Source organism: Cebus imitator, unplaced genomic scaffold (genome assembly GCF_001604975.1).
Source record: "Cebus imitator isolate Cc_AM_T3 unplaced genomic scaffold, Cebus_imitator-1.0 Scaffold12, whole genome shotgun sequence".
In the NCBI taxonomy this organism is placed as follows: Eukaryota; Metazoa; Chordata; class Mammalia; order Primates; family Cebidae; genus Cebus; species Cebus imitator.
The window spans coordinates 240,222-266,953 of record NW_016107327.1 but is presented as its reverse complement, the minus strand read 5'-3'; the positions used below and the strand labels follow the sequence as shown (position 1 = coordinate 266,953).

Here is a 26,732-nt window from a genome sequence, read left to right as displayed (position 1 = left end):
ATAAAAAGAGTGGCCGGGAAGAAGTACCCTGCAGATAAACTAACAGTGGTGTGGCTTCCAAACCATCCTCAAGAAGGACTTCTCTCAGGGATCCTGTGGTTGGAGGAGGGAGGACTCGGGCTCCCCCGACACAACCACTTTCATGGTTTTTGCATACTCTTTTGTCCCCTTTATGTTTCACTCAAGAAAGCCTTCCACTGCTTTACCAACAAAACAAAAAGCATCAGAAAACCACCTGCTATGAATGAAGCCAGGAGAGGAAACCTCCTTCTTATAAAGAAGGAAGCCATCAACTGGGCCAGCCTCCTTTATTTCACTTGCTGAGCTTTCAAGGGCAGCTGAAGAGATTCACTGAACTCCGCAGAGAGCCAATCTTCACTCTCTCCAGTGCTGAATCTGAGATTTTCTGTCATTGTTCTTAATCCCAGATATGACAGTATAAATCTGAGATTTTTAAATGGTACCAGTGGTTTCTTTCCCAGTTAGAGATTTAAAGATCAGAAAATAAATATAGGCTGAAATCCATTTACCCAGCAATGCAATAATTTACCAAATACTGAATTTCACTATTTTGAAGGTGGCGCTGGGGTCAGAAAGGAAAGAGCAGGAGAACTGACTGTCTAAAGAGTGGAGGGGCTGCCAAGTACCTAGAGGGTCAAGGTGAAGGACAGGGAACTCAAGTCAGCTGGAAGCTGCCTTCTAGTCATGTGTGCCAAGCTGCTTCTGTCATGTGTGAGAGTAACTTAGTTGCACCATTGGTTATGTAGGACATTTACTATAATTTCCTAATGCTGAATTTGCAAGATATGCAGCAATGCTGCCCATCTGGGAAAGCTAGGTATGCATGGGCCCAAACAAGGGGCTTACTGTGCTATGGATGATAATGTACATGGCACGATTTATGATTTTGTTTTTTCTATTAAAATATAATTCTTAAAATAACAAATATTCAAAACATATGAATTATCTATATTTATATTTTTCTAACATTTCAAGTAAAATATAAGGCATATAATCTCCAGACAGAGAATTGTTTGGTTTATAAATCAATAATTTTAAATGGCTATTTCATTTTGTTTGGAGCCTATATCTATTTTTTGTTATCTAAAACCTAATTCTAGATATGTTGGCTTTTGTCTGTTTTACCCTCCGGGTTTTAAATGTGCACAGCTCAAAGCTCTGATGACAGCGTCAGAGAAAGACCTGAATATCCCCTAGAAAGGTCCCTTAGGGTAAATTCCTCTCCAAAGCTAGAAAAGCATTTTTATTATAAGATGGGACATTCCCTCCCCCATCCTCTGTGCTGCCTTCTGAGTACAGCTCTGAGGCTGAACAGTTATGAGTCATCCAGCCATGGGTCACCTCCTGTCCTTTCTGAAGTTAAAACCAGATGCTGCCTATGTCAAATGCTTGACTTAAGCTTCTCGACTTCTAGAATTTTACAACCTCTGCTTAACAGACTATTCCTTACTCAAGTATTCTTGAAGCAATCAAACCTAAGCATTCTAAACATAAGACAGAGCATTAGTCACACATTGCCACTGCCAAAGGCAATGCCTGGACATTGAATGAATGAATGAATGAATGAGTAGGAAGATTCTTGTCTCGTCCCTGTTTCCACCTACCTGCATTTCTACTCCCAGGCTCCATCAAGTGGTAACGTATTTCTTTAAGACAGTCACGCAAAACTATGCATCCAACAAAGGCCTAATATCCAGAATCTATAAGGAATTTAAACAATTCAACAAGCAAAAAACAAATAAGCCCATTTAAAAATTAGCAAAAGATACAAACTTCTTAAAAGGAAACATTCAAGTGGCCAACAAACATTAAAAAATGCTCCAAATAACTCATTATCAGAGAAATGCGTATTAAAACCACAATAAGATACCATCAAACACCAATAGGAAAAGCCATTATTAAAAAGTCAGAAAACAACAGATGCTTGTGAAGGCAAGGAGACACATACTGTTGGTGGGAATGTAAGTTAGTTGAGCCACTGTGGAAACCAGTTTGGAGATTTCTCAAAAAACATAAAACAGATCTACCATTTGACCCAACAATCCTATTACTGTGTAAATATCCAAAATAAAATAAATCATTGTACCAAAAAGACACATGCATTCTTATGTTCATTGCAGCAATATTCACAATAGTGAATTCATAGTGACACCCAGCTCTGTGTCCAGAACCTCAATCACAGTCACCTAGAAATGACTGGCTTTCAACTATAACACTGTGCCCTCTCATTAAAGCCTCCTTCCCCTTCACCTTCCACCATTCCCCTACCACAAACGTTCCTCTTCAATTTCATGGAGACTTGAAGTCCTCTCTGCTATCACCACATTATCCTCTATCTGGCCTCCATATAAAATGGTTTGATAATTTTAGTGTGTGCCTAAGAATTACCAGCTGTGCTTGTTTAAAATGCAGGTGACCGGCCACATCATCAAAGTTTGTGTCAACTGAACGTGGGTCAGTTGGGTCAGTTGACCCAAACGTGACAGTTTGGGTCATGTTTATGGCCACTAGATTTATCCAAACACATTTCAGCAGCTTAAACTACCCACCATTGAGGAAAAGCTAGAACCCACTCTCCAAACCCCTCTAGCAGGTAGGAGCGCTCGTGTGACCAAACGTACCTGTAGGAGAATGGAAGCAGTAGCAAACAATATAAGGACAAGGGTACTTTGCAAAACTATCTTTCAAGTAAAAGTGGTGGCAGAAGCTTCTAGTTTTATGGAACCAGAAAGTGGCACTTCCAGTCCCCAGACCTGAGCAATGCTGGTAGGAGGTGTGAGCCCAGACAAGTAACAGAAGGAGATGCTTGGAAGTGGTCTGAGCCTTGATCTGGCTGCTCAATCTCTCAATCTAATTCTCTAGATACCCAGGTTGTCTCTGGGCTCTCTAATGTATTTTCATGAATTCTTTTTTCTCTTAAAATAGATAAAGTATATTCTGCAGTTTGTAACCAAGAATGCTGACTTTCACGAACAGTCTAGCGTTTAGCTCAACCTTCACCCAATCACAGCACCTACACACTCACAAACACCTTATCCACCACCCCCTCAACCTGCCACACCTGGGCTACAGGTCCCAACCTCGGAGCAGCAATTACCCATGCTCCAATTCTCTACCTAATAAACAGCACTGAAGAAAGCACATAAGCATATAGATTAATCCCATCATTTGAGTGGCAATACCTAACATGCTGCCTCAAGCACAATAAGCTTTTGGCAAAACAAGTGTCACTTTTTTTTTTTTTTTTTTTTTTTTGCATCGTGACTCCACCAGGATGGGGCAGGGGCTCTCCAGGCTAATCTGTTAGTCACCTTTTAATTTATGATTAGTTGACTCCACTTTTCATTCCCTACAACAAGCTTTTAAATACTTACTCCTCCCTTTCAAGCTGCTCAGTCCTTCCTGGCCATCCCCTCAGGGACATGCAGCCTCCTGCTTTACCAGGAAAACAGTCGCAGCAGGCACAAGTGCCTCCACCTCATCTCCCAAGGAACCGAGGGCTTCCTCAGGGGAGGAGGGGTTCCCGAGGCTTTCCACGCTCACTCTTCAACCTGAGGCATTGTCTCCTTTCACTTTCTAACCTGGCTCTGTGGAAACCTCTTTTGTCCTTCTCCCTCATCCTGCCCAGCTCTCTTCTCTCCATCCTTTCTTTCCATGATGGCTACAACACGCTCAAGTCCATCTCTTCTTAAAGAGCTTTTCTATTACCCCCACCTCCTCCAGCTCCTTTACCCCATTCTCCTTTCCTTTGCCGCCAAACTTCTTTCACCTACGGTCTTCACACACATCTGACTCACTTCTCAGGACCGTCTACTTTGCTTCTTTCCCAACCACTTTACTGAAATCGTGCTTGCTGAAGTCTCCATCCATTTTCTGCACCAAATTCAATGGCCTTTTCATGGTTCCTCACTCTCCCTGCTGTCTGGAGGTGTGTGACAAGACAGAGCAGTCTCTTTCTGGGATATGCTCCTCCCTGGCCCCCCAGACACCATCCTCTGGCTTCTCTAGGTTCCTGTCTCCCTTTCTTCTGTTAACTGCCATTCACCCCACAAGCACAGATCTTCTCAGGGACCCACTCTCAGCCTTCTTCCCATCTCACTTCCTCTAATCTTCAGTCCAGATCTCTTATGAAAGTCCGACCCCAAGTTAACCCTCCTGAACTTCAAACAAAACAGCCTGAACGGAACTCATTCACTTCCCCATCCTCCAAATGCGATGTTTACCCGGTACACTTCACCAAGTCAGAAACCTGGAAGTTAACCCTCACTCCTCAATTGGTCACCACATCTGGCCAATGGCACCCAGTAGGTCATCTTTTGTGCCTCCTCCTCTCTCCAATGCCACCGCCTTGGCACATGCCCTTGTCGTTTCCTCTTGGCTCCCTGCAGCAAGCTCCTCATTGGTCTCCTGGCCATCCCAGTATTTCTCCATTCTCACCCATTTTTCAGCTTCTCATCTGAATAATCTTCCTAAAATACAATCCTAGTCCATCATTCATCTGACTAAAGCCTTCGATGTTTCTCCATTTCCCCAAAGCAGTGGGGTTTATTTTTGCTTTTGGCTTTTTTTTTTTTTTTGCCCCTAGACTCTTTGAAAATCACGTACTCTTACCTGTGAGAAATGCACACAGGCTCATAAATCAACCCTCTGCATATAAGCTCACGGGCTCTGCTCCCACCGAAGCTCACCTCACAGATGCCAAGGAATGATGGAACCCACAAGGCCCTCAGATTCCTCAGTCCTTTACACAAGACCCTTCTGGCCGGCTTCATTTCCCATATATACCACTTACACACCCTCTCTGGGCAGAGCTGACCACTCTCCAGTCTGGGAATACACACTGTCTCCTCGTGCTGATGCTGTTCTCAGTTATCGTGCAAGACCCAGTTCTAATGATGCCTCTCTCTGACATTGTCCTTGCCCTTCCAGAATAAACTGCTGTTTGCCTTTTGTCACATTTATAACCTTTTCATAGCATGCCTTTTCCAAGTGTGTTCCCTGCTCCGAGGTGCCACACACATGACCATGTTCAGCTTTGCCTCTCCCCTGCCTGCTTCGATGAACAACACTGGGCCCGCTGCACAGCAGCTGTCCATCAATGACTTGTTGACTGTAAAATGCCTCCCATCTCATGGTTTTTTTTTTTTTTTTTACAATAAACATATGTATAACGGTTATATTAGCATTACTTGAGTTTTGCTGAAGTTTGTTTATCTTTTCCTTTTATGCTGATTTTCATTTGAATTATTTAAATTCGCCTGAAAAAGTCCTTGGAGCTTTTGTTATATTCATAAGGTTAGCAATCATAGAAACTATTAGGGTTAAAGCATAAAGGGAACTATTCCACAAATAGTAAGAACAGAATATATAAAGGTCACTGCAAATGCATTCTATTTGAATAAGAATTAAAAGATAGGAAAACCAAAGGTAAGTCTATTTTCAGTCTAATGCAGAGTATGCAATTGACATTTTCCATTTCTACCTCACCCATACAAATGAAAATCAAAACATCCACACTATGCACTTATTTTTAGCTTTTGACAAGGTGAAACTTCTATTTTACTTTGTTAGCACAAAGAATCTTACATAAATCCAATAAAGCTGAATGTGGATTTACTCTTTGGAGAATCTGTAAATACTAACAAGGAAGAAGTATTCACTCATACTCTTCATATAAAAAATACACAATAAAATAGATTTTATAGTGTAATTAGCCACTATTGAATATGAAACACTGAAATGTATGAAACACATTTTATCTGAGTTCCAATTTGAAAAATTCACTTTATTTTTACAGAAATCCAGTGCCAGTGTTTCCATTGCTATACTAGGTAAAAATCAAAGAGGTTTATAACAGGACAATCAAACACAGCCATGTTAAGCTTTAACTTCACTTTTAGAGACTGTAAGTAAATATCACTCATACTTGAATGGTTTTCATCCAAGTAGATCTAATTCTTACACAAATCCCTTCTAATTATTATTTAGGAAAGAATCATATTCAATTTCTTTGTGTGACTATCATAAAAAGATTTTATACTTACACATTTTATCACATTGTTCTCTATTATCAGTAAAAACTATCTTTTTAAGTAAAAAAATTTAAGGATGCATAGTGTAGAGTAAAACTTCTAAATTCCACACATCTCTCCTAGGTGTCTCATTCCCTTGACCACTCTAAAGTCTGGCTCTATTATTCAAAGAAGCAGGGAGAAGGAAAGGGTGAATCAAATTAACGCCTCTCAAACTTCAAGCACTGTGCTTCATTCGATCCTTCCCACACTCCGCAGGTGATATTAGAATGCCAGGTTTTACGGATAGGTAAACTAAGTCTTCACTTTGCAGAGGTCACAGGACTAGTGAAGCGCTCTGTTGGGCAGCTCATGCAAGGCTCTCTCAGCAGAAGCCTCGTTATGTTGGCTGCACCCATGGCTCCTTTCTAAAGCCTTATCTGTATGTGGCTGTATTTTCTACCAAATCACCCTACCACCATGGCCACTACTAACTGGGCACAGGATTGGGGCAGGACCCAAAGTTGGCAACCCATGAGAGGGCCTGCTGTGAAAAGATGACTTGCCACACCAGTGTGATTCTCTCTTACAAAAGAATGCAAGGATCCCAGGGAAGCAGGAAGAAGGGGTGGTAGCACCGAGGTCCCCTCCCCACCCCCGGTGAAAAGGCAGTGCACAGCAGCCACACGTGATGCAATCTCTCAGGCACCATGACAGAGAAGGCACAATGGGCTGCAGGGTTGAAGAAGAGGAGTACCAGCATGAGGAACTGGCAGACAGATGCTTTGAAATAGAGTTTAATTAGTACTCATAAAGCACTAATTAAAGAAAATGGCAACTAAACCAAGAACAGAAAGATTTCCTGAAGCTATAAACCTTGAATATGCAAATTATGAAGATGAAATTATTGTAATCAATATTTCAACAGAACGTTACCCAGTGGTTTCAGCATTATACAGACAAAAATATTCATTTTTAGGAAAACAAGGCTGCAGTAACAAAGTAATGATAGCCACAAAAATCACTGAGTTTTATATCAATTTATATATACCAATATAAATTGGTATAGCTGCTTATTATGGTACAGCAAAGAGACAGTAAGATTAGAATCACCTGAATTTTTTTTTTTTAATATCAGGGCCCAGGCCCACTACTCTAGATCAGCAGGTCTCAACACATGGCCCAAGGCTCAGCAGCAGCAGCATCACCTGGAGGGACCTGATAGAAATGCAGATTCTCAGGCCCATCCAGACCTGCTGAGTCTGAAACTCTGAGAGCAGGACCAGCAATTTGACAAGAGGATCTGTGATTCTGAAGTACCCTCAAGTCTGAAAAGCCATGGCCTTAGATGATCTTAAAAGGTCAACATTTCTATTATTGATATATAATATCTATCAACAATAAACTAAAACAAATCCTACAAATATGATAGGCAGAAGCTGATTTCTTCAATTAAAAAAGCTCATGTAAAGAATACAAATCACAGATACCAAATACATCAGAACTGTTAGAGATAAAAATGCAATTCAAAAAGATGTTTATTTAAATCTTTAATTATATCAAATCCAAGATACAAACTTTTATATACAAAGTATGCTTAAAAATCATGGGGCAGGGGTAGAAGACATACCAAAAAAATGCCAAAATAATACCTGTGTGACTTCTGAGTGTTGAGAGTATAGCATGCTGGGTTTTTTTTTAAATACAAATAATAATGTATTATCTTCATAATTTTAAAAATATATAAAGTACAGTAGCTTTATCACTACCACACAGTACACATAAAGGTTAAAAACAAAATAGTAAAATCATTAGAAGGAAATAAATGATCCTCAGGGTAAGAAAAGCTTTTAAGACCAAAAAAAGGCAAAACCTGTAAGTAAAGTGATTAAAACATTTGAAAACATCATAATTTTAAACTTCCATAAAATAAAAGACAAAATAAAACGAGAAACCCGAGAATGTGAAAAGGTGCTATGAAACACATAGCAGACAGCAGGCCACTGCCAGAATATAAAGAATTCCTAGAGATCAATACCAACACCCAATAACCAACCAGGAACTGATAAAGCCCATGATGCAGCAAGTCACGGAGAGAAAATTTAAAAACACAAACATGGAAACTCACTCAAATCCACCAGTAATGAGGGAAGTAAAAATGGAAACAATGAGAAACCATTTGTAATCTTTCAGATTAGCAAGAATTTAAAAGTCCATCAATATCAAAGTGGTACATTCATGCTTGGCTCTTAGGGATATAAATTGGTATAGCTGCTTTTGAGAGCAATTGACAAAATCTGGAAAAACTGAGCCAACCTACCCAGCAATTCCACCATGAGCCATCAACCCTCAAGTACACATACATATATGCAAGGAAAACCCACACTCTGTTGTTCTTTATACCAAATATATAGATACATAAATTTGTTGTTGTTGTTGTTGTTGCTATTTTGTGATATCAAAAAAGTTGAAACAACCTAAATGTAAATCAATGTGGAAACAGGTAAATGAGATGTGATGCATTTATACAAAGACATACTACGCAGTCATATTTAAGGGCAATAAATTAGACCTATATGTAATAACATAGGCAGTTCTCAAAGCATATGAAAAAGCAAGTTATAAGAATGAAAGATACTGTATAAGATCAATTTACATAAATACCCCTTCAAAAGAATATCTATTTTCTATATAAACATCTATGTAAAAAACAATTTTCATAACCTGTAAAAATACACAGCAAACTCTCAGTGGTGAGGTTACTTCTGAGGAATAAATGGGGAGCCAGCATTGGAGAAAGCGATCAAAAAAGACTGGCTTAATCAGGAACATTTTAACATCTTCAAAAGGAGACTATACATTAATTACTCTCTTAAACACTGTTTTAAAAGAATTTGGACATAAGTAAGCCAAAGTATTAGGTTCTAAAACTGGGTGGGAGAAGTATGGGTATTTGTCATTTTCCCCTTTGTATTTTTCTTTAACTTTTCAATCACCTCCCTTCAAAAAGCACTTTGTAAAAAACAAAAAGAATTCAAATAACATGCTGTGTAATATGAACATTAGCACCCACAGTAATGACCTGATCCTGATGTGCTCAAATCATGTGGTTTTTATGATTGTATAACACAAGTAAACAGTTAAGTCAAAATCAGATGACGACTTACGCATGTAAGGCAGTTTTTCTGGACAGGGGAGGTATGGTGAATACGTGAAGTTTTCCGGAAGATACGTTGTTGTTTGAACAAGATAATCACTTGAATTACTGCCTTCAGGATAATCTTGAAGAGAGAGAAAAGAGTTACCAAAAAAAAAAAAAAAAGCCTTTTGCTTTGTCTCTGGAATGAAATATGTCACTGTCTCTGTGAGAAAACTACAACATACAATCTACACAAGTACTTAAAATCAATTATCTTTAAAGAACTAGAGAATAGCAAACTGCTGCTGGGAATAGACCTCTCAGTACAATTTCCAAGAGATATCTAGAGAGCAGTACACCCTTATCCTTGCACACAGACATAGCAGTCCCACTTGCAACCACATGAGAACACCTGCTCCCATCCCTCCCCTGGCTGAGCCAGATCTAAAGGGAGTGTGAAAACATACCAGGGAATCCCCTCCACTATGGCACAGCTAAGGGTATTCCAAACTGCGGCATGCTGCTACTAGCATCCACAGAGCAGAGGGGTGGGAGTAATGTTTTCTCACCACCTCACCCTGTAGAAATGAGATTTACCCACTCAACTTACTTTTGTAATACAGCTCATTTTAAACCTTTAAATTAGTCATTCCCAGCCTGTGGGTTGCAACCCCATGGGAGCTCTAGAGCTATTATTACATTAGGTCCATTATCTTTAGAGTCAGCAAGTTAAACTGCACAAAGGGCACCAAAGTCAAATGCCTGAGTTCAAATCCTTGCTCCAACACACAGTAGTTGTATGATACAGGGCAGGACGCAAAGTAGGCATCGCTTCCCATCTATGCCTACTTCATACTGTCATTTTTAAACTTCAATAAAAGGAAATGTGTAAAACACTGAGAACAATCCCGGGCCCAGATAAATAGTTAATAATTGTAGCTACAAGTGATTAGAGATGAGCACCTGACCCATGAAGACAGTCACAGACTTGGGATTTTTGAACATGGAACCAGAGAGATCACATTTCAGTCCCTTTCTGGAGCAAAGTTCTGAGACACAAATCTAGGAACCATGACACGCAGGTTTCCTGCTTTGTAGGGAAGCTGGCCTAAGAGAATGACATCAACATGCCTGAGTAAGAAATGAGAGATGGAAACAGCTCATTAAACTACTGTCTGTCTCCTGGATCTGTCTGTCTCTGTATCACAGAGAGTGAAACTCAAGCAGACACTTTAGGAAAATGTAAAGATATGCTTTGAATCTTGAGTAATCTACTCCAATGAGAGAGACTGTAAAAGCTAAACCCTCTGACCCACAGACAAATGACAGAATCCTGCAAATTAGATATGAAGTATGTGAGAGGTGAGAAGAGCCAAAGAAACTAGGCATCTCCCCTGCACACCTTTACCTCACATCAATACTCAGTCATCATCACAATGAAGTTGGTGGGGATGCAGCAATGGAGCCAGGATAGTACTTCATGGCAGAGACTCAGGCCACCTGCAAGGCTGTCAAATGAAAGAGGCCTACCATGGCTGTTAAGCAGAGGGTGTTGGGGATGGACAAAGGTTCCAGGCTGGGTACCAAGGAGGAAACAGAAGCCACAAGGTCCAATTCCAAAGAACTGCATGGAAAGCCCAGTTATGAATTTCACAGGGCATCAGTAAGGTGTTAAGGTAAATGCATTCCCAGAAAACCCCGACATAATAGAGACCAACGATGGTACAACTGCTAAAGCCTATTCTACCAGGAAGTGAGAAAGCCTCAGTGAGACAATCCTCCCCATTGTCTCTCCCTGGAGAAGTGACGGAAAGCGCTTGACAAGGAAAACCCTCCAAATGGCAAGGAGAGGAGAAATTCAGTGGACAATTAATTGTTTTGTATGCCAAGTGATACACCAAGACCACAGAAACTGCTTTGGTAGCCCATGCTCAGTGTATTCCCCATGTGTCTGAAACATTTAAAGATACGAAGCAAAAGCAAGTGTAAGGAAGTCCAATAAAGTTCCGATTCTTCTCCTTTTTTTTTTTTTTTTTTTGAGACAGGATCTTGCTCTGTCACACAGGCTGGAGTACAGTGCTGTGATCACAGCTCATTGCAGCACCGACTTCCTGGGCTCAAGTGATCCTCCTAGCTCAGCCTCCCAACTATTAATTGCTGGAACTACAGGCATACACCACCACAGCCAGCTAAGTTTGTAGTTTTTCGTAGAAAGAGAGTCTTGCCATGTTGCCCAGGCTGGTCTCCAACTCCCGGGCTCAAGCAATCCTCCTGCCTTGACCTCCCAAAGTGTTGGGATTACAGGCATAAACCACCACACCTGGCCTCATTCTTTACTTAAGGTGGTTTCAATATATATATCTAGATATGTGTCACATTTCAGTTGTTTTTTTTTTTTTTTTTTTTTAAAAAAAAGGTTTCCTTTTTATGGGGACTCCAACTTTGCTAGTGGTAGGAGGGAGTACAACCAGCATGAATTGGGTTTCTGTTACTCCCAACAAAACTGCTTAAGATTACTATTGTTATCAGTTTTGTTACAATGTCTAGTCAAATTCTTTGATTTATACCATAGAGTTGGGTATTTATCTTCAATATTCCTGGAAAGGAAGATAAGCCATTCTTATTTGAGAGAGACAGTAAAAGAAAAAAACAAACAAAAAGAATTCTTAAAAATAAGTTTGCCAAAATTTTAAAAATCAAATCAAAGCACTGTAATAAAGTCAGAGCAATCTCCCAGAAAGACAGAAAGGAAATAAAAAGAATTGGAAAACAAGAGAGAAATGATAATACATAATATGAGTTCCAAACAGAAAGAAAAATAGCAGGAAGAAAAATTATCAAAGAAATAATATAAATACATTTTGAAGAATTGAAGGATAAGACATTCCATACTGATAGGACTGTCTGCTCCCAGCAAGAGAAGAAAAGCAAAGCTCCAAGATGCTCTTTGTAAAATTTAACAATACAAAAAAAGATCCCAAAAGTCTCCAGAAAGAAAAAACTGGTCCATAAACAGTAACTGCAATCAGGATGGTCAACAGACTTCTCAAAAGCAGCACTGGAAGAGAGAAGACAATGGCACAGGAATTTCGGAAACCCTCCTTAGTGTGGTCAACTCGTGCCCAAGGAGCTCAGGCAAAATCAGTGACAGATTAAGAAGGCTCCACAAATTGGGGGAAAAAAAGAGTTAACAAGTAACATCAACAAAAATAAACAGATCTACAAAACAAACATAATTACAACTAGCCTCAGGAAAACAAGCAAGCCATTATCTATCCACTCTTAACAACATCAACATGATTTGTATGTAAATTGTGACACAATTATATTGGGGATAAAGATAGGTAAAACAGGGTGAGGCTATAATACTAAATGACTTTCTTCCATAACAAGAGTAGTTAAAATTGATAAATCAAGAGACAGCATGATAGAAACATAAAGATAAATACATAATAAACTGTTAGTTCTCTGAGGATTGGAAGAGGGGAGTGAACTAGGAGACTGTTATTACACTCTTTTCCACTTTGAAGATATAAAAAGTTCTACTTAAAAATGCAAGAAAGTTTAGTTTGTTTTTCAATATGAATAAATGAGCAGTTAAGACAATAAATTCAGAATGGCAAGTTCTTCACAAATTAGCTAATATGTGCGTGCACGTGCTCTCTCTCTCTCTCTCTCTCTCTCTCTCTCTCACACACACACACACACACACACACACACACACAGAACAGAGTTCATATGATAGCTTTTGTTGCACATACCACCAGAAAGAGAAGATGAGCTAGCTATATAGAGATGATAATTTTTCTGAATCTCTTCAATTTTTATTAAGAACATACTATACACTACACAGTCACAGGAATGAGACAATAAATAAGGTTGTCCTTGGATGTACAACTATGATATAACAATATTTTAAAATACAAAAAAAATGAGTAAGTTTGTCCCTGGGGGTCATCTGCCTTGAGGTGTTCCAAAGCTCATTTTCTTACAATCCTGAGGCAGAAAAGTATTTACATTTTCATGCAATCCTCAAGTAACTTGTTAATGTCATGCATTAACTTTAAGATTATTTTCTTACTCTGCATAATTTATTAATTCTTATAATTAATGCTTGGGCTCCTTCTCTTAGCCACATGCTATGATTCTCTAAACCCACATCCAACTCACAGAAGTGCTTGGCTCTCTAGACATTTCTGCAAAACAAACTATTAACTCCTTCTGGGTAGTTGGATGGAAACAGGAGGGCCAGAGAGAATTGTTCCAGTTTTTATTTTAGTGCCAGAATGGCTGAATCACAAAAGTACACATTCCATCACTTTTATCAGTTTTTAAAGAACCAAATTTTTAAGTGCCTTCAAATTATGCAATATCATTATATTCATTTCATTGAACAAAAAGTTTTAGAGCTAACCATGTGCTATTCTTGGCTACACTGTAAGGAGTTCAACTCACTGCCAGACTTAGAGGAACACCCCCACACTCCTTGAGTACTCTGTCCAGTGGTATCTGTGTCTTCCCAATGTATTATGTGTATATAGTCTATCCACCACCCCAGCCACTACTCTGAATATCTCTTTTAATTGAAATCAAAATGTCTTCAATTTCTAGCACCTAATAAAGTACCTACAACACAGTAGGAACATACTGTAAATAAACGCCTCACAAATGATAATACAGCCAATAATTAATCTTTTGGAGATGATACCATAATAAACCCACAAAATCATTATTCCTACAAAAGTGGTTAGGTAAGCAATGGTCCATCATGTATAACCACTGTTTTCAAAGTCAGGAACCATTTAAAAGGTTGTGCGTGACAGATGCATTTGAGATCCACGACTGCTATAATAGGTAGACATTATTTCATCTAATGAAGGGATAAAAATAAAATGAGCTCTGGACCCCCTGCTTTCTTCCTCCTTTCCGGAAACACAACCAAAGAAAGGGGAAACAAAGAATGAAATCTGCCTCATGGATCCCCTACTAATTCTCACTGGACCTTATCACTTAAAGGAAAAGGAGAACAGCACCAAAGAACATCCTTTAATGGCTTTATTTTCCTGCTAAACAGCAGCTTAAAACAGGTGTTAGACTACCGAGGAGAGTTCTAGTCTGTTTCCCACTAACTTGACCTGTCAGTTCCACAGTGTCTGGGCACCTCACTTCATGTATCCATTCAAAGAGGAAGCGTGCTGGATTATTTCCAACAAACCTATCCACTCTAACATTGCTCAGCCCTTATCTGCTTCAGTAATTAGGTAAATTCACTGAATACATCTTGTTTTCATAATTTGACTGGCTCTATGGGCTACATGGCACCATTTGATTACAAAAAGTATATGATTTCTTTATAAAAATAGTATCCATCTATTTATATTTGATGCCACAGAAAGTCAGGTACAGGATTAAAAACCCCTTTTGGAAATCAAATGTGCTTATAACTATCACAACCTATTTATCATTTAGTGTTAAATTTTAAATGAGCCACTGCATATTAATCAATTCTCCTCTAGAGCTCAGTTCTTTTTGGACACCTTATAGGCCATTATTTTCTTCTTTGGAGATTATATCTATGGAATTCTATGTAGAAATAACCAGTTGCATTATAAATAACTATTTATGTTTCTATTTCTCCCAGAGGCCAAGAGATTCTCATATAAAGCGAAACTGTTTTTCTTAATATTGTGTCTCCAATAGCTGGTTAAATATACTAACTATAATAATTATTCAGTAAATGTTGGCTAAATGAACATGGCAGAGCTTCATTGCTCACTCAAACTCCATTTGTCCCTTTCCCCTTAGGTAACCCTAGTTTCACTAGAGTTCCAGCATACCCAGGTCAAAGACTGTATTTCCCGGTGTTATCGCATGTGGGCATGCAATTAAGTTCCAGCCAATTAAATGTATGAGGAAATACTGTGTGGGACCTCTAGGAAGGCTCCAGAAAAGGGAGTACCTTATTTGTTCTTCTTTGCTCTCCCTTTCCTCCTTCCTACTGACCTAAGTGCAAACACAAAGATGATGCCAAAGCAGCCATCTTAGACTATGAGTTCATGGAGCTACATGACAGACAGCAGAAAATGAAAAGCATATGATGACTTACTTTAAGGAGCCTCCACGTCAGCCACATATATCCAGCTTGCAGAGTTCTTTCACATGAGAACAGAAAGCCTCACGTGTTTACACCACCACAGACAGGTCTCTATTACATCCAAACCCAATTCCTAATGGATACAATGACTGTTTCCTGAGAACAGTTTTACCATCAGTAAAGGAACCCTATGAAAAGTTTTCCAAGGTTCATAAAAGTAGGCAAACTTGCATCAAAATATGCATTGGTTCTTTGGTCTTTATTGAAACTATGACTTGGTGAGATAAAGAAAGGATTTCCCCGGTTTTTTGTTTTTATTTTTTTGTTTGTTTTAGTTGCAGGCTACCACGCGGAAAGATTGTCTTGTGCAGGTAATTATTCCTCCTAATCAAGCTCAACATCCACACATATCCTTTATTCATTCTCCAGGGAAAACAACCTGATATGCACAAATTTTTAGCATTCACACAAATATACCAACTCAAAGATGTTTATCTCCTTTCAGTTGAATAAACTTTCAGTGAACATTTTTACAATCAACTTATTCAACCAACACAAATCCTACAAAAACTTCTAAAATGTTTAAATTTCTAAAATTGACCTACTATTCAGAAGACTCATTCATGCTAAAGAACAGTTAATGAGACTTTTACTGTAGTATTAAAACATCAACTATGTTAGACAGTCCTTCTAAAAAAAATTCCCTCAAGGTTAAAAAATTAAAATAAGAGTGTTTTGATTTGTGACATCATAAACATATTAGGCAAATGACTAGAATGGGTTTTATAAAAGCACATGTGCTATTAAATTGAGGTCAATATGTCACAGTCTTAAATGTTTAAAAGGGTCTAAAACTATTACCCACCTTGACATACATGTAAGAAAGAATACCTACAGTTGGAAAACAGACGTTCTCTTAGTAGAATGTGTAGGTTTACAATGACACGAGGAAGAACTACTAACACAAATTAAATCTTTAACTGTTCAAAATGAGACCATAAAGAGTGCAACAACTGACAACCCCACTAATCCTTTAAAGTAACACCTAAGAATACTTCGGGATACACTGGCAAAACTGCCATAAAAGAGCTTTAACATTCTTCCACAGTAGTTAAATCTATTTACATCAACTCTACCATCATTAAATCATTGATTCAGCCTATTAGATTTTAACATCTTGGGATTCTAATGGAGATTCTATTTCCAGGTAACATTTTACAAAGACAAGAGCGCTACCAATTTCCAATTTTATAAAATTTCTCCTTTAGCTCATTAAAAAGGCCATAAAACTATTAACAATCTTCTATAATTAAAAACAACTATTTTCTAGACCTAGTTGGAAAAACAACTTAGGAACTAGAATGAACATAGAGATGGTAGTATGGCTTATGAAGATGAATAAATGATTCTCTGGTTAACTTCTCTTAAATACAATATATGAACTGAAAATGTTGAAGCAGCTTTCTATATTTTAATTTGTTTGCAAGAATTAAGTATCTGCACAAAGCCCCATTACTTTTGTGACCACACCTTCATACATCCTAAAATAGATAAACAGTCTTTATTTGCATAGTAAAATAATCTACCAGGATGCTTAGGGGAAGATACCTTCATCTTTAACAGGAAGTTACCTGAAGGCAAAACAGACTGTAAAATATTTGGCGGACTGCTTTACGACAAGGGGTTAAGCAGAAAGTAGTCTTACCTGTACCGTTGAGCGTACTGTTTTTATTTGTGTACAGTCTGATCATATGACCTATTGTTTTCACATTTTCTCTCAACATTATACCTCGAGCTTGTACCATAAAGAGATATGTGTTGGCTACAAAAGAAAAATAGAGAAAGAATGTCATAGATCAGTAAGCTCTTTTTATTTTATAATATTCAGAATTGAAGTGCCCAATAAACATAAACTGACTCAACCAGCACATTCAAATGGAAAATAGAAATATAAAATATTGCTATTATAAAAACTTACGAAAACAAACTGATTTTTTAAAAAATAATAATGTGGAAATATCTATCTATCAAATAGAATGAAACTAACTGAACAAACTAAAGTATCATAATGAACCCCCACATCCGTAAGTGATTTTCTACTATAAAATACACTTAGAAATTTCAAAAAGGCATTTTATTACAAGTACTCAATCCTACAGCTATAAAATTCAGTTTATATATTAATTTCTTCATACCAAAAACTTCACAAAGGCTAGGATTCCTTATAAATCCCATAATATCTAGTATGAATAAAGATCTTACATTGGTCCTGAAAATTCTTAGATGTGTTTGCAGGGAAGAGTGATCTAGGATCAGTATCTGTTTGGGTCATTTCTAAAAGTTAAACTTTTACACTCCCTTTCAATCACAGTTCTATCTACCAGGATCGCTAAAAGCAAAATCAAAATCAATATGCATTTTTAAAGTGGGTCAATTTAATTCTTCACAATAAGTTGCTTCAAAAATAGGCTCCTAATTTCTTCTGCTGGGAGAAACTGGTAAATTGACAAAGATTAGAAAAATCCCTAACTTTTGAGATGTCCAGACTCCCCAGAGACACAGAACAAAGTCAGAAGCTCCTTTCCTGGTCCCAATTCTGTTAGTGCTATGCACAACTTTGTACAGCTCCCTGGATCTCAGTTTCCTCGTTTTCACAAGGCAGATGTGCAAGTAGTGCACCCTTCTTTAAAGCCTCTAAACACGAAGCTAGCAAATCATTAACCCAATTCAGATGAGAGGCAGCAACTTGCTACCATGGCAAAAACCAAGAAACTGCAAGTCTCAGTTAATGACTCAATTTTAAGATAAGCTGTCTCTGAACATAGTAATGACACTCTCGAAAGATGAATGCTGAATAAAAAAATTAAGAATGCTGACTAATTTTCTGAGTCCTGCTCTACTTTCTCAAGATGGAACAGAGGGATGAGAGAAATTTAATGTTTACTACCTTCTTTTCCACTTTTTATGTAAATGTAAACTTGCTCAAAGTACATATGAGCACAGCATAAATAAAACTACTAGAGAAGCAGAGTAAAATAAAACTTCTTTCAACTTCAATCCAGAAAAAAGAGAGAAACAGAAATCCAGGTTTCACATAAGCTTTACAGGCGTCATTTTTAAGAGCATGTCTACAGGTTTTCTAAAAAGTAGTCCTATGATTACATTTAACTTGCTGACGTGTGAATTTACTATACTGGGTTACAAATACAACACATTTTTACATTTTTGTACTTAAGTGGACTTTAAAAGAATGAAGAACACAGTCATAAAAAAAAACACAATCATGTGCTTTGCAGCAGCATAGATGCAGCTGGAGGCCATTATCCTAAGCGAATTAACGGAGGCACAGAAAACCAACTACCGCATGTTCTCACTTGTAAGTGGGAGCTCGACACTGGGTACTCATGAACATAAAGATGGCAACGACATAATCTGGGGACTACCAGAAGAGAGGGACAAAGCAGGGCAGAAGTCTAAAAACTACCTATCAGGTACCATACTCACTAGCGAGGTGACAGGGTCAATCTTACTCCAAACCTCAGCATCATGCAATATACCCATGTAACAAAGCTGCACATGCATGCCCTGAATCTAAAATAAGGGTTGAAATTATTTAAAATAAATAGACCATATAGGGAAACACTTATTCATATAATTTATTTAATATATATTCATAAGTAAGGTGTGTGGTTTTTTGGCCATCTATGGTTTTGTTCTTAATGCTACTCTCATAAAATAGACTATACACATTGCAATCATTTTCTGAACTCTGAAACAACTGATGTAGTGTGGCAGATATTAAATCCTTAAAAGTTTGAACTGACCTCTCATAAGAAGTCATCTAAAAGTTGTAATGTTAGGGCGTGGTGGCTCAGGCCTGTAATCCCAGCATTTTGGGAGGCCAACATGGGTGATCACTTGAGGTCAGGAGTTTGAGACCAGCCTGGCCAACATGATGAAACCCCGTCTCTACTAAAAAATACAGAAAAAATTAGTCGGGCGTGGTGGCACATGCCTGTAATCCCACCTATTCAGGAGGCGAAGGCTGGAGAAACACTTGAACCCAGGAGGTAGAGGTTACACTGAGCCAGAATTGTGCCATTGCACTCCAGCCTGAGCAACGGAGCAAGACTGTCTCAAAAAAAAAAAAAAAGCTGTAATCAGACACCTGTTCCAATTCCTCTCTGTTCATGTATTCAATTTGTTGATTTGTTGAATGCCTGCCCTCTGCCAGAAATTGTATTAGATGTATTTCAGTTTCTATTTATTCTTGATTCAATTTGGAGTAATTATTTTGTCCCAGAGATTCAACAGTTTTATTGAGATATTCAAATTAGGTAAAGCTGTGCATGATCTCTCACAATTTTTGAATCTCCTCTACTTTTGATTTTTAATTGTGTTTTCTCCCTTTACTTTTCTATTTAAAATTTGAAAATAAACATGTCATCCTTGAGCAGGGGCCATGCTAATCTTTTCTGTATTGTTCCCATTTTAGTATATTTGCTGCCAGAGCAAGCATTCCCTTTTCTTTTTGATAAGACATGTCATATTTGTGTATTCCACTGCTTATATTTAAATAATTTGTCTTGAATATCTCAATTCTGTTTTCCTCTATTTTAAATATATTAGTTCCTGATCTCATTATTATATGTTTACTTTTCTTTTTCTAATTTCTTAATCCATTTTCATTTTTTAAGAATGAAAGTATCTACAACAATAAATTTATCTTTGATAATTATGAAAAAAATGGAAAAAAAGAGATGAAGAGAAAAAAGAAAACTAAAAGAACAGCCAACCAAAAATGTAGGAAAATGTTCAATAAAAGACAAGCTAACATTAACAACTCTGCCTAAATGAAGATCCAACGTTCAACTGAAATGATGTGGGCGGGGCAGCATCACACAGATCACTAACCACCTGGTTTGCAGCACCTTGGATTATTTAATCCTAAAGTTACAAATGAAATTTGTTGTCAATAATATGGACGTCTTATATTTGTGCTACACCAAACTGTAAAAAGCAAACCTGCCACAAAGTAGCGGAACTCAGCCTAAGGCAAAACACTTGGACTTCCAGAACTGATCCTGGCCTAAGAAATAAGATGCTAAGTAGAAGCATTCTATGCATTATTGTGTTTCCTAGAAAATTTTTTTAATTATATAACTTGTAGGTAATGAAACTGTTAAGGAAAAAAGTGTTGTTGCTGTTTTTTTTTTTAATTTTTAATTATTTTTAAATTTTTAGATGAAGGTCTATGTTGCCCAGGCTGGTCTTGAACTCCTAGGCTCAAGCAATCCTCCCACCTGTGCCTCTCGAGTAGCTGGTCTGCAGGTGCACATCACCAAATCTGGCTAATTTTTTTTTTTTTTGAAACAAGGTCTCACTCTGTCATCCAGGTTGGTGTACAGTAGCTCAATCTTGGCTCACTGCAACCTCCGCCTCCTAGGCTCAAGCAATCCTCCCACCTCAGACAGGTATGGTCTCCTTGTCTATTCCCACCTTACTGCTTGCAAGTAGCTGGAACTACAGGCACCTGCCACTATGCCCACCTAACTTTTTTATAGAGACAGCGTTTCTCCATGTTGCCCAGCCTGGTCTTGAACTCCTGAGCTCAGGCGATCAGCCCACCTCGGCCTCTCAAAGTGGTGAGATTACAGGTGTAAGCCACTGCACCTGGCCTTAAAAATGATTTTTTATGGCACCTCTAACAAAGGTGATTTATCAAAAGAGTGCATTTACTATTCAATAGATGAATGAAGACTGAAGTTAAGAAAACCTAGATGCCAATTTCTCCAAACGGAAAATCTATTCATTTATTTCAAATCATTTATAGCTAATCGAGTTACATTCCTCAGGTTAATGGCCCTCATGGGTTTAATCCCTAAAGATCAGAACCCATTAGGGAAGGAAGCTGTTTTTAAATAGAGAGTGGTGAATAGGAAGAAAGTGCTATGTCAAAGGGTTGCAAGACACACTAAACCAGCACGAGAATGGTTCCAACTGTCTGCTTTCCAAATATAAGACTATGTTAACCCAAACCCAAAACTTAGTAGTAGTAGTATAAAATGTAACGTCTTATTGGCAAATCTTTGGGTAGAGAAAAATCCTTGTCTAAAATTTCTATTCCAATTTATAAGAAACTTCATTTCAGAAAAAATATAGGGAAACCTACCACTGCTTAATTAAAGCCGTGCTGTTGTGTTCTCTAATTTCATTTTCTATTAGACTCTGCATTGTGAGACATAAATCTAATTTATTTACCAGTTCTGCTTCCCAGGGGGTAAAAAAAAATCTCAAAAAAAAATTTTTTTAAGAATAAAACCTATCTTCAACAGTTTATTAAAGCTTCTAGGCAAGGCATTCTATCCTGAGTTTGTGAGGCAAGAGATTTGTCTAATTCTCCGCTTAAGAAAATTAAGAGATACATCTGCTATAAAACTGTGCCTCCCAGCCCCTTTCCACAACAGCTTTGCTCACTGACAGTGCTGTAAGGATTCAAGACAAGGAGACCATGCCTGTCTGCAGGGATCTAGAACTGTTGCCTGGGCTTTTCAGGATGCCAACGCAGCATCCCTGTGATCCTGACATCTTGGTTCCTAGCTGCTATGACATGCTGCCACAGTTCCCAGGTCTCTTAACGAAAGTCAACTGAATAAGTGATTTTGAGAGGGAGAGGATGATGTTGTTCAGGCAATCTGAGATGCGGTTATAAATGTAAGACTGAAGCTAAAAGGGGGCTAGAAATACAATTTGGGGAGACAATAAATGTAAAAGGTGTAACTATCATGATAAATTTCCAGAGGAAAAATTATCCAAAAGGGAGAGAAGAAGGTGAAGATCTGATGTATGAAGACAGACAACAAACAGGCAGCACAAAGATAAAAGACCCCAAAGTGAATTAATCTCAGCTTGAGCACAGTGAAAAAGCTAATGGACTAAAGAAGAGGGAGAGGTCAACCATGTCAAATGTGACAGATGCTAAAGAGAAAGACTTAAAAACAGCTTTAAAAATTCAGCATATTATCTTTGTCAGGCATACTTTACATATACTAACCTATTTAATCCTGACAAGCAACTCTTTAAGGTAGGTACTATTATTCCCATTTTACAGATAACAAAATTGAAGCAGGGAGTTGAATAACTTGCCACAGGTCACATAGTTGTTGGTAAGTGGTGGAACCAGAATTCAACCCCAGCAGTCTGACTCCAGCAAGCTAGCCCTTGATCATCAACCACTTAGCCTCTTTAAAAAGCCAATAGGAGATCACTGTAAACCTTCAAGAGAGCAGCTTCAGGAAGCAATGGAAACAAAGGGAAAATTGTAAAGATTTCAGTGGATACTAACAAAGTGAAAGCAGCAAGTTTCAGAAAAGGAAAATAAGCGATTAGCAAGGTCAGAGGAAGGTTTTCTGGAAGAAGAGGGCCCTGAGCATGTCTGCAGCCTGAGTGGAAGAAAGTAGACGAAAGAGTGAATAATTTAAGGCACTAAAAGAACAACAGAAAGGAGGGAAATCCCTTTTATGGGCCGGACAGTTTAAGCAGAGGCTCTGAGGTACACAGAAGCAGTGCACAGCCAGGAAATGACAATCTACCTTGAGTGGAGATGGGTAGTAACAGAAGTTAGGAAGGTCCAAGTGGATGGAGAGAATGAGAGGTCATTGTGAGGATGAGACATAACTTTTAAAAGAGGTGAGAAAGTTCCACAAGTGGAAGGTTAGGGAGGCTGTGGTCTGCAGAGGTGCAAGGCAGAGCAGGCCGCAGCTATGCTGACACCCAAGGCATGGCCAGGCAGAGTGAGGACGAAAGACAAGAGCTGAACATCCTGGTGGTCAACAACGAGGACAGAGGTGGAGGACAAAGTGGAGGAGAACATTCAGAATTGAGCACTGATTGCCAAAATCTTCCAGGAATATAGAATCTTGGCGGGCATAGGTTTCTGAAGAGCAGGAGATGAATTAACATTTACTAAATGCTGACTTTGGTCAGGCACTGAGCTAAAGTCCACATATAAATATATATAAGTACACATAACACAATTATACTTCATTTAATTCTTACAACCACCTGGAGTTGGTTACCCAAAAAGGTATGCCCACATCCTAATTCCCAGAACTTGTGAATGTGACACTTGGAAAGGGGTCTTTGCAGATGTAATTAAACTAAGGATTTTGAGACAAGGAGATCATCTTGGATTACCCAGATGACCCCTAATTCCAACGGCAAGTACTCTTCTAAGAGAAAGGCAGAAGAAGATTTCACACACACTATCACAGACACACTAAGGCAATGTGAAGTCAGCAGCAGTGATGTGGCCACCAGCCAACACCAGGCACCTGAAGCTGTAAGTGGCAAGGAAGGATTTTCCCCAGAGTCCCGACTGTCCTGCCAACACCTTAATTTCAGACTTCTGGTCTCCATAACTCAGAAAATACACTTGGGGTTTCAAGCTGATGTGTGGAGTGCGTTAGGTTGACCCTAGGAAAATAACACACCACCCCATGACAGGTACAACTTTCTCCATGAGAAGATGAGAAAACAAACTCGGAAGAAAGTTAACATAGGTAGGATTAAAAACTCACAATTCAAGCACAAGCCTGAGTGACTCCGAGGGGAAGGGATTTGGAAGAAACATTGGTTCAAGGTCACAGAGGACAAGGAGGGACAAGAAAAAAGAAATCTTCATTGTAAAAAGTTATGAGGGAAGTGAAACTGCGAGCGATAAACCAGATTTCCTTTAATACAAAGAGGAGAAAACCAGAAGGATCCTTAAAAGTTACAGAGGAGAAAATGATTTCCCATATTATCTACAGAACACAGGAAATAATACGGACAAAAGTAAAAATCTTAATACTCAATATTAACAACAGACATGTTGATCAGGTTATCTCTAAGAATTTCTAGGAATTCACAATGATCTTCTAAATATCTGTTTCAGATGCTGAAAAATTGTCTTCTTTCCACATCTAGCCTCTTGTTCAATAAATCCCCAAGAATTACTCATCCATGTGGATAAAGGAAAATATGTTATCTTCAGTAACAATGGTGTAACCCCAAGGTTAGGCCAGATTACATATGATATATTATTCATACTAAACCTAGGACTAGGAAGATATTACTTGGATTAAAATTAAAAAATCACAAATGTCAAGGCTGTGCCAGGCTGTTTTCTTAAAAAAAAAAAAAAAATTCTTTTATGTCAAAGTGCTTATTTGTGTAACCATGGTGACAATAATTCAAAACCAGGTATGGACTCAAGGAAATCTGCAATGCAAATTATTACTAACCTATAATATCCTTCCCTCTACTTTTCAAGTTATGAGCTGACTAATGAATACAGAGACTGCAAGAATTCTGTGTTCAGAGCCTCATTTTACCAAACAATAAACACAATGATCACACACAGATCTATTTCAGATCTTAGCTAACAACTCAAGCTTTACAGATACAAACACTAAAAATTAACAAGTAATTCTTTTTAACAGGTGTCTTTATAACTTCCACTCCGCATATAAACAATTTTAAGTTATTTTTGGAGATCATTTGTGTTTGAACAGTGATCAAGGTTAAACATTTTTAAATAAAAACCTACTTTTCCAATGATCTTACTAAAAATGTTCAGGGGGTAAACATGCTTATCCACGTGTTTATTGAGTGCCTACTGTTTACCAAGCAATGTCAAAAATTAAGGGGCCATTTGGCTTCCTCTATAAAGAACCAAGATCCAAAAACTGCCTAAAACATTAGAAAGACTTTTGCAACAACCAGATCATTAGTTCAGCCTACTTTAACTTTAGTTGATAATTTGAAAAGTAGACTCTGAACCTAGTGATATGAAAACACTATCTAACAAAAGATAACCATCAGCCCTGTCATTTGCTAATGCACCGCGTAATTCACTTAAAATGACTATATAGGTTTTTTAAAGCATGACAGGAGCCCTATGAGAGTTATGAACCACACTAGGGAAAGTAGAATCAGGAGGAAATGAGGAAATCAGGGAAGGAAGAATGCAAGCAATTAAACAGATCTTCCAAATCTAATCAGGAAACTCATTTAATGATATTACAGACTAAAAAAGTAAGCCATAAATAAGCAGGCCCAGGAAATATTATAAAACTGTTGAAAGTTAGTGATGTCAGAGTATATAAGTGTATATATTGTATATATACACACATATATATATACACACACACATATTACTTATACATCTACATACACATATGAGTATATAAGAAATCTGTCAAAATGAGAAAAATTGAAATGTGAACTATTTGAATATGTTTTATAATCATCTCCAATTTCCTTGTGTTTTCACAATTAAAATACCTTTCAGAATTCCAACTTAGTATTCGTGAAAGGAAAATGAGCCTAAAACAAGAATCAGAGAAGGGAACCGGGTAGGAAATGAATTTCAATGACTTCCAAAGCTTATTTTCAAATCAGTAAACAAGGCATCTTTTAATTCTCTACCTTTGGTCTCTTGATTCAAATGAAAATAATGTCCAACTTCTCTTCCTATGAGTCAAACTGAAAATTGCACTATAATTAGAAGTCATAATTTCTGAGCAATTAACTTATCAGGAAGGCTACATATGTAACAAGATTTCAGTAAAATCATATTAACATTAGCCTCAAATATATAAAAACAGGCCATAGTATTCAATCAAGATATCATTTTATAGTAACAAACTTCATATAGCTACTTAAATATACTACTGTAAAGATATTATAAAAAGACTTTTCTAGCCAAATGCTAGGAAATGTTTTGAAATTACTTCCACTGGGTAACCTATAATGCTACACAGTTTAATACGTTTTATTGGTCTTAAGTGAATTATGATATATCTTTCTAATAATTAAAAACACTAAATAACAAATTTAGGATGACCTAGGACCCAATCACCCAGTCACTGCAGACTCACAAAGGAACACACTTTTCTGGTTGGCCTAAATAACGTAACTGCCCATTTCTCTTCCGAAGGAAAAGTTGCTTCACCATGATAGCCATCTCTACTACCAGTAAAACATGATGTTATAAACAAGTTAATCAGGTTTTCAATAAGATTAGTTCTATGAAATATTAGTTCTATGAAACGATGTAAGATAATCAATTTAGAAAAGTATGTAGCACTATTTTTTCCCAACCATTTGGGGTATTTTTCAGAAACATTGTTCCCAGTGAGCAGAATCGTCTGAGTATGTGTTAAAAATGAATCAGGAATGTGGTGGATCCAAGATGGCCGTTTAGGAACAGCTCAGGATTGCAGTTCCCAGTGAAAGCGCAGAGGGTGAGTGGACGCCGTGTTTTTATTGCCCACAGACTAGGAAATTCCCGGGCAGAGGTGCTCCACGGTCACCAGCGCGGCTGTTTCGGCCAGCGCGGCTGTTTCGGCCAGCGCGGCTGTGCCGGCCAGCGCCGGCCAGCGCCGCTGCTTTGCCCCGCGCGGCTGCTTTGCCCCGTGCAGCT

General features: G+C 38.1%; 1 protein-coding gene and 1 pseudogene across 3 annotated transcripts in view; both read right to left on the bottom strand.

Annotated features, from left to right (window-relative positions):
• The window catches only part of B4GALT6 (beta-1,4-galactosyltransferase 6), a 66,144-nt gene that overhangs the window by 26,401 nt on the left and 13,011 nt on the right, over positions 1-26,732 (bottom strand). The window contains exons 2-3 of one of the 3 annotated variants that reach the window (XM_017497961.1): positions 16,971-17,087; positions 9,200-9,313 (exon numbers count right to left, since the gene is read on the bottom strand). In XM_017497961.1, the coding sequence (XP_017353450.1) occupies positions 9,200-9,313; positions 16,971-17,087 (231 nt within the window). Of the gene's footprint in view, positions 1-9,199; positions 9,314-16,970; positions 17,088-26,732 lie in introns of those variants that run through there. The other 2 variants (XM_017497969.2, XM_037727824.1) reach the window with 2 other exon arrangements.
• Positions 19,688-19,780, bottom strand: LOC119467156 (annotated as a pseudogene).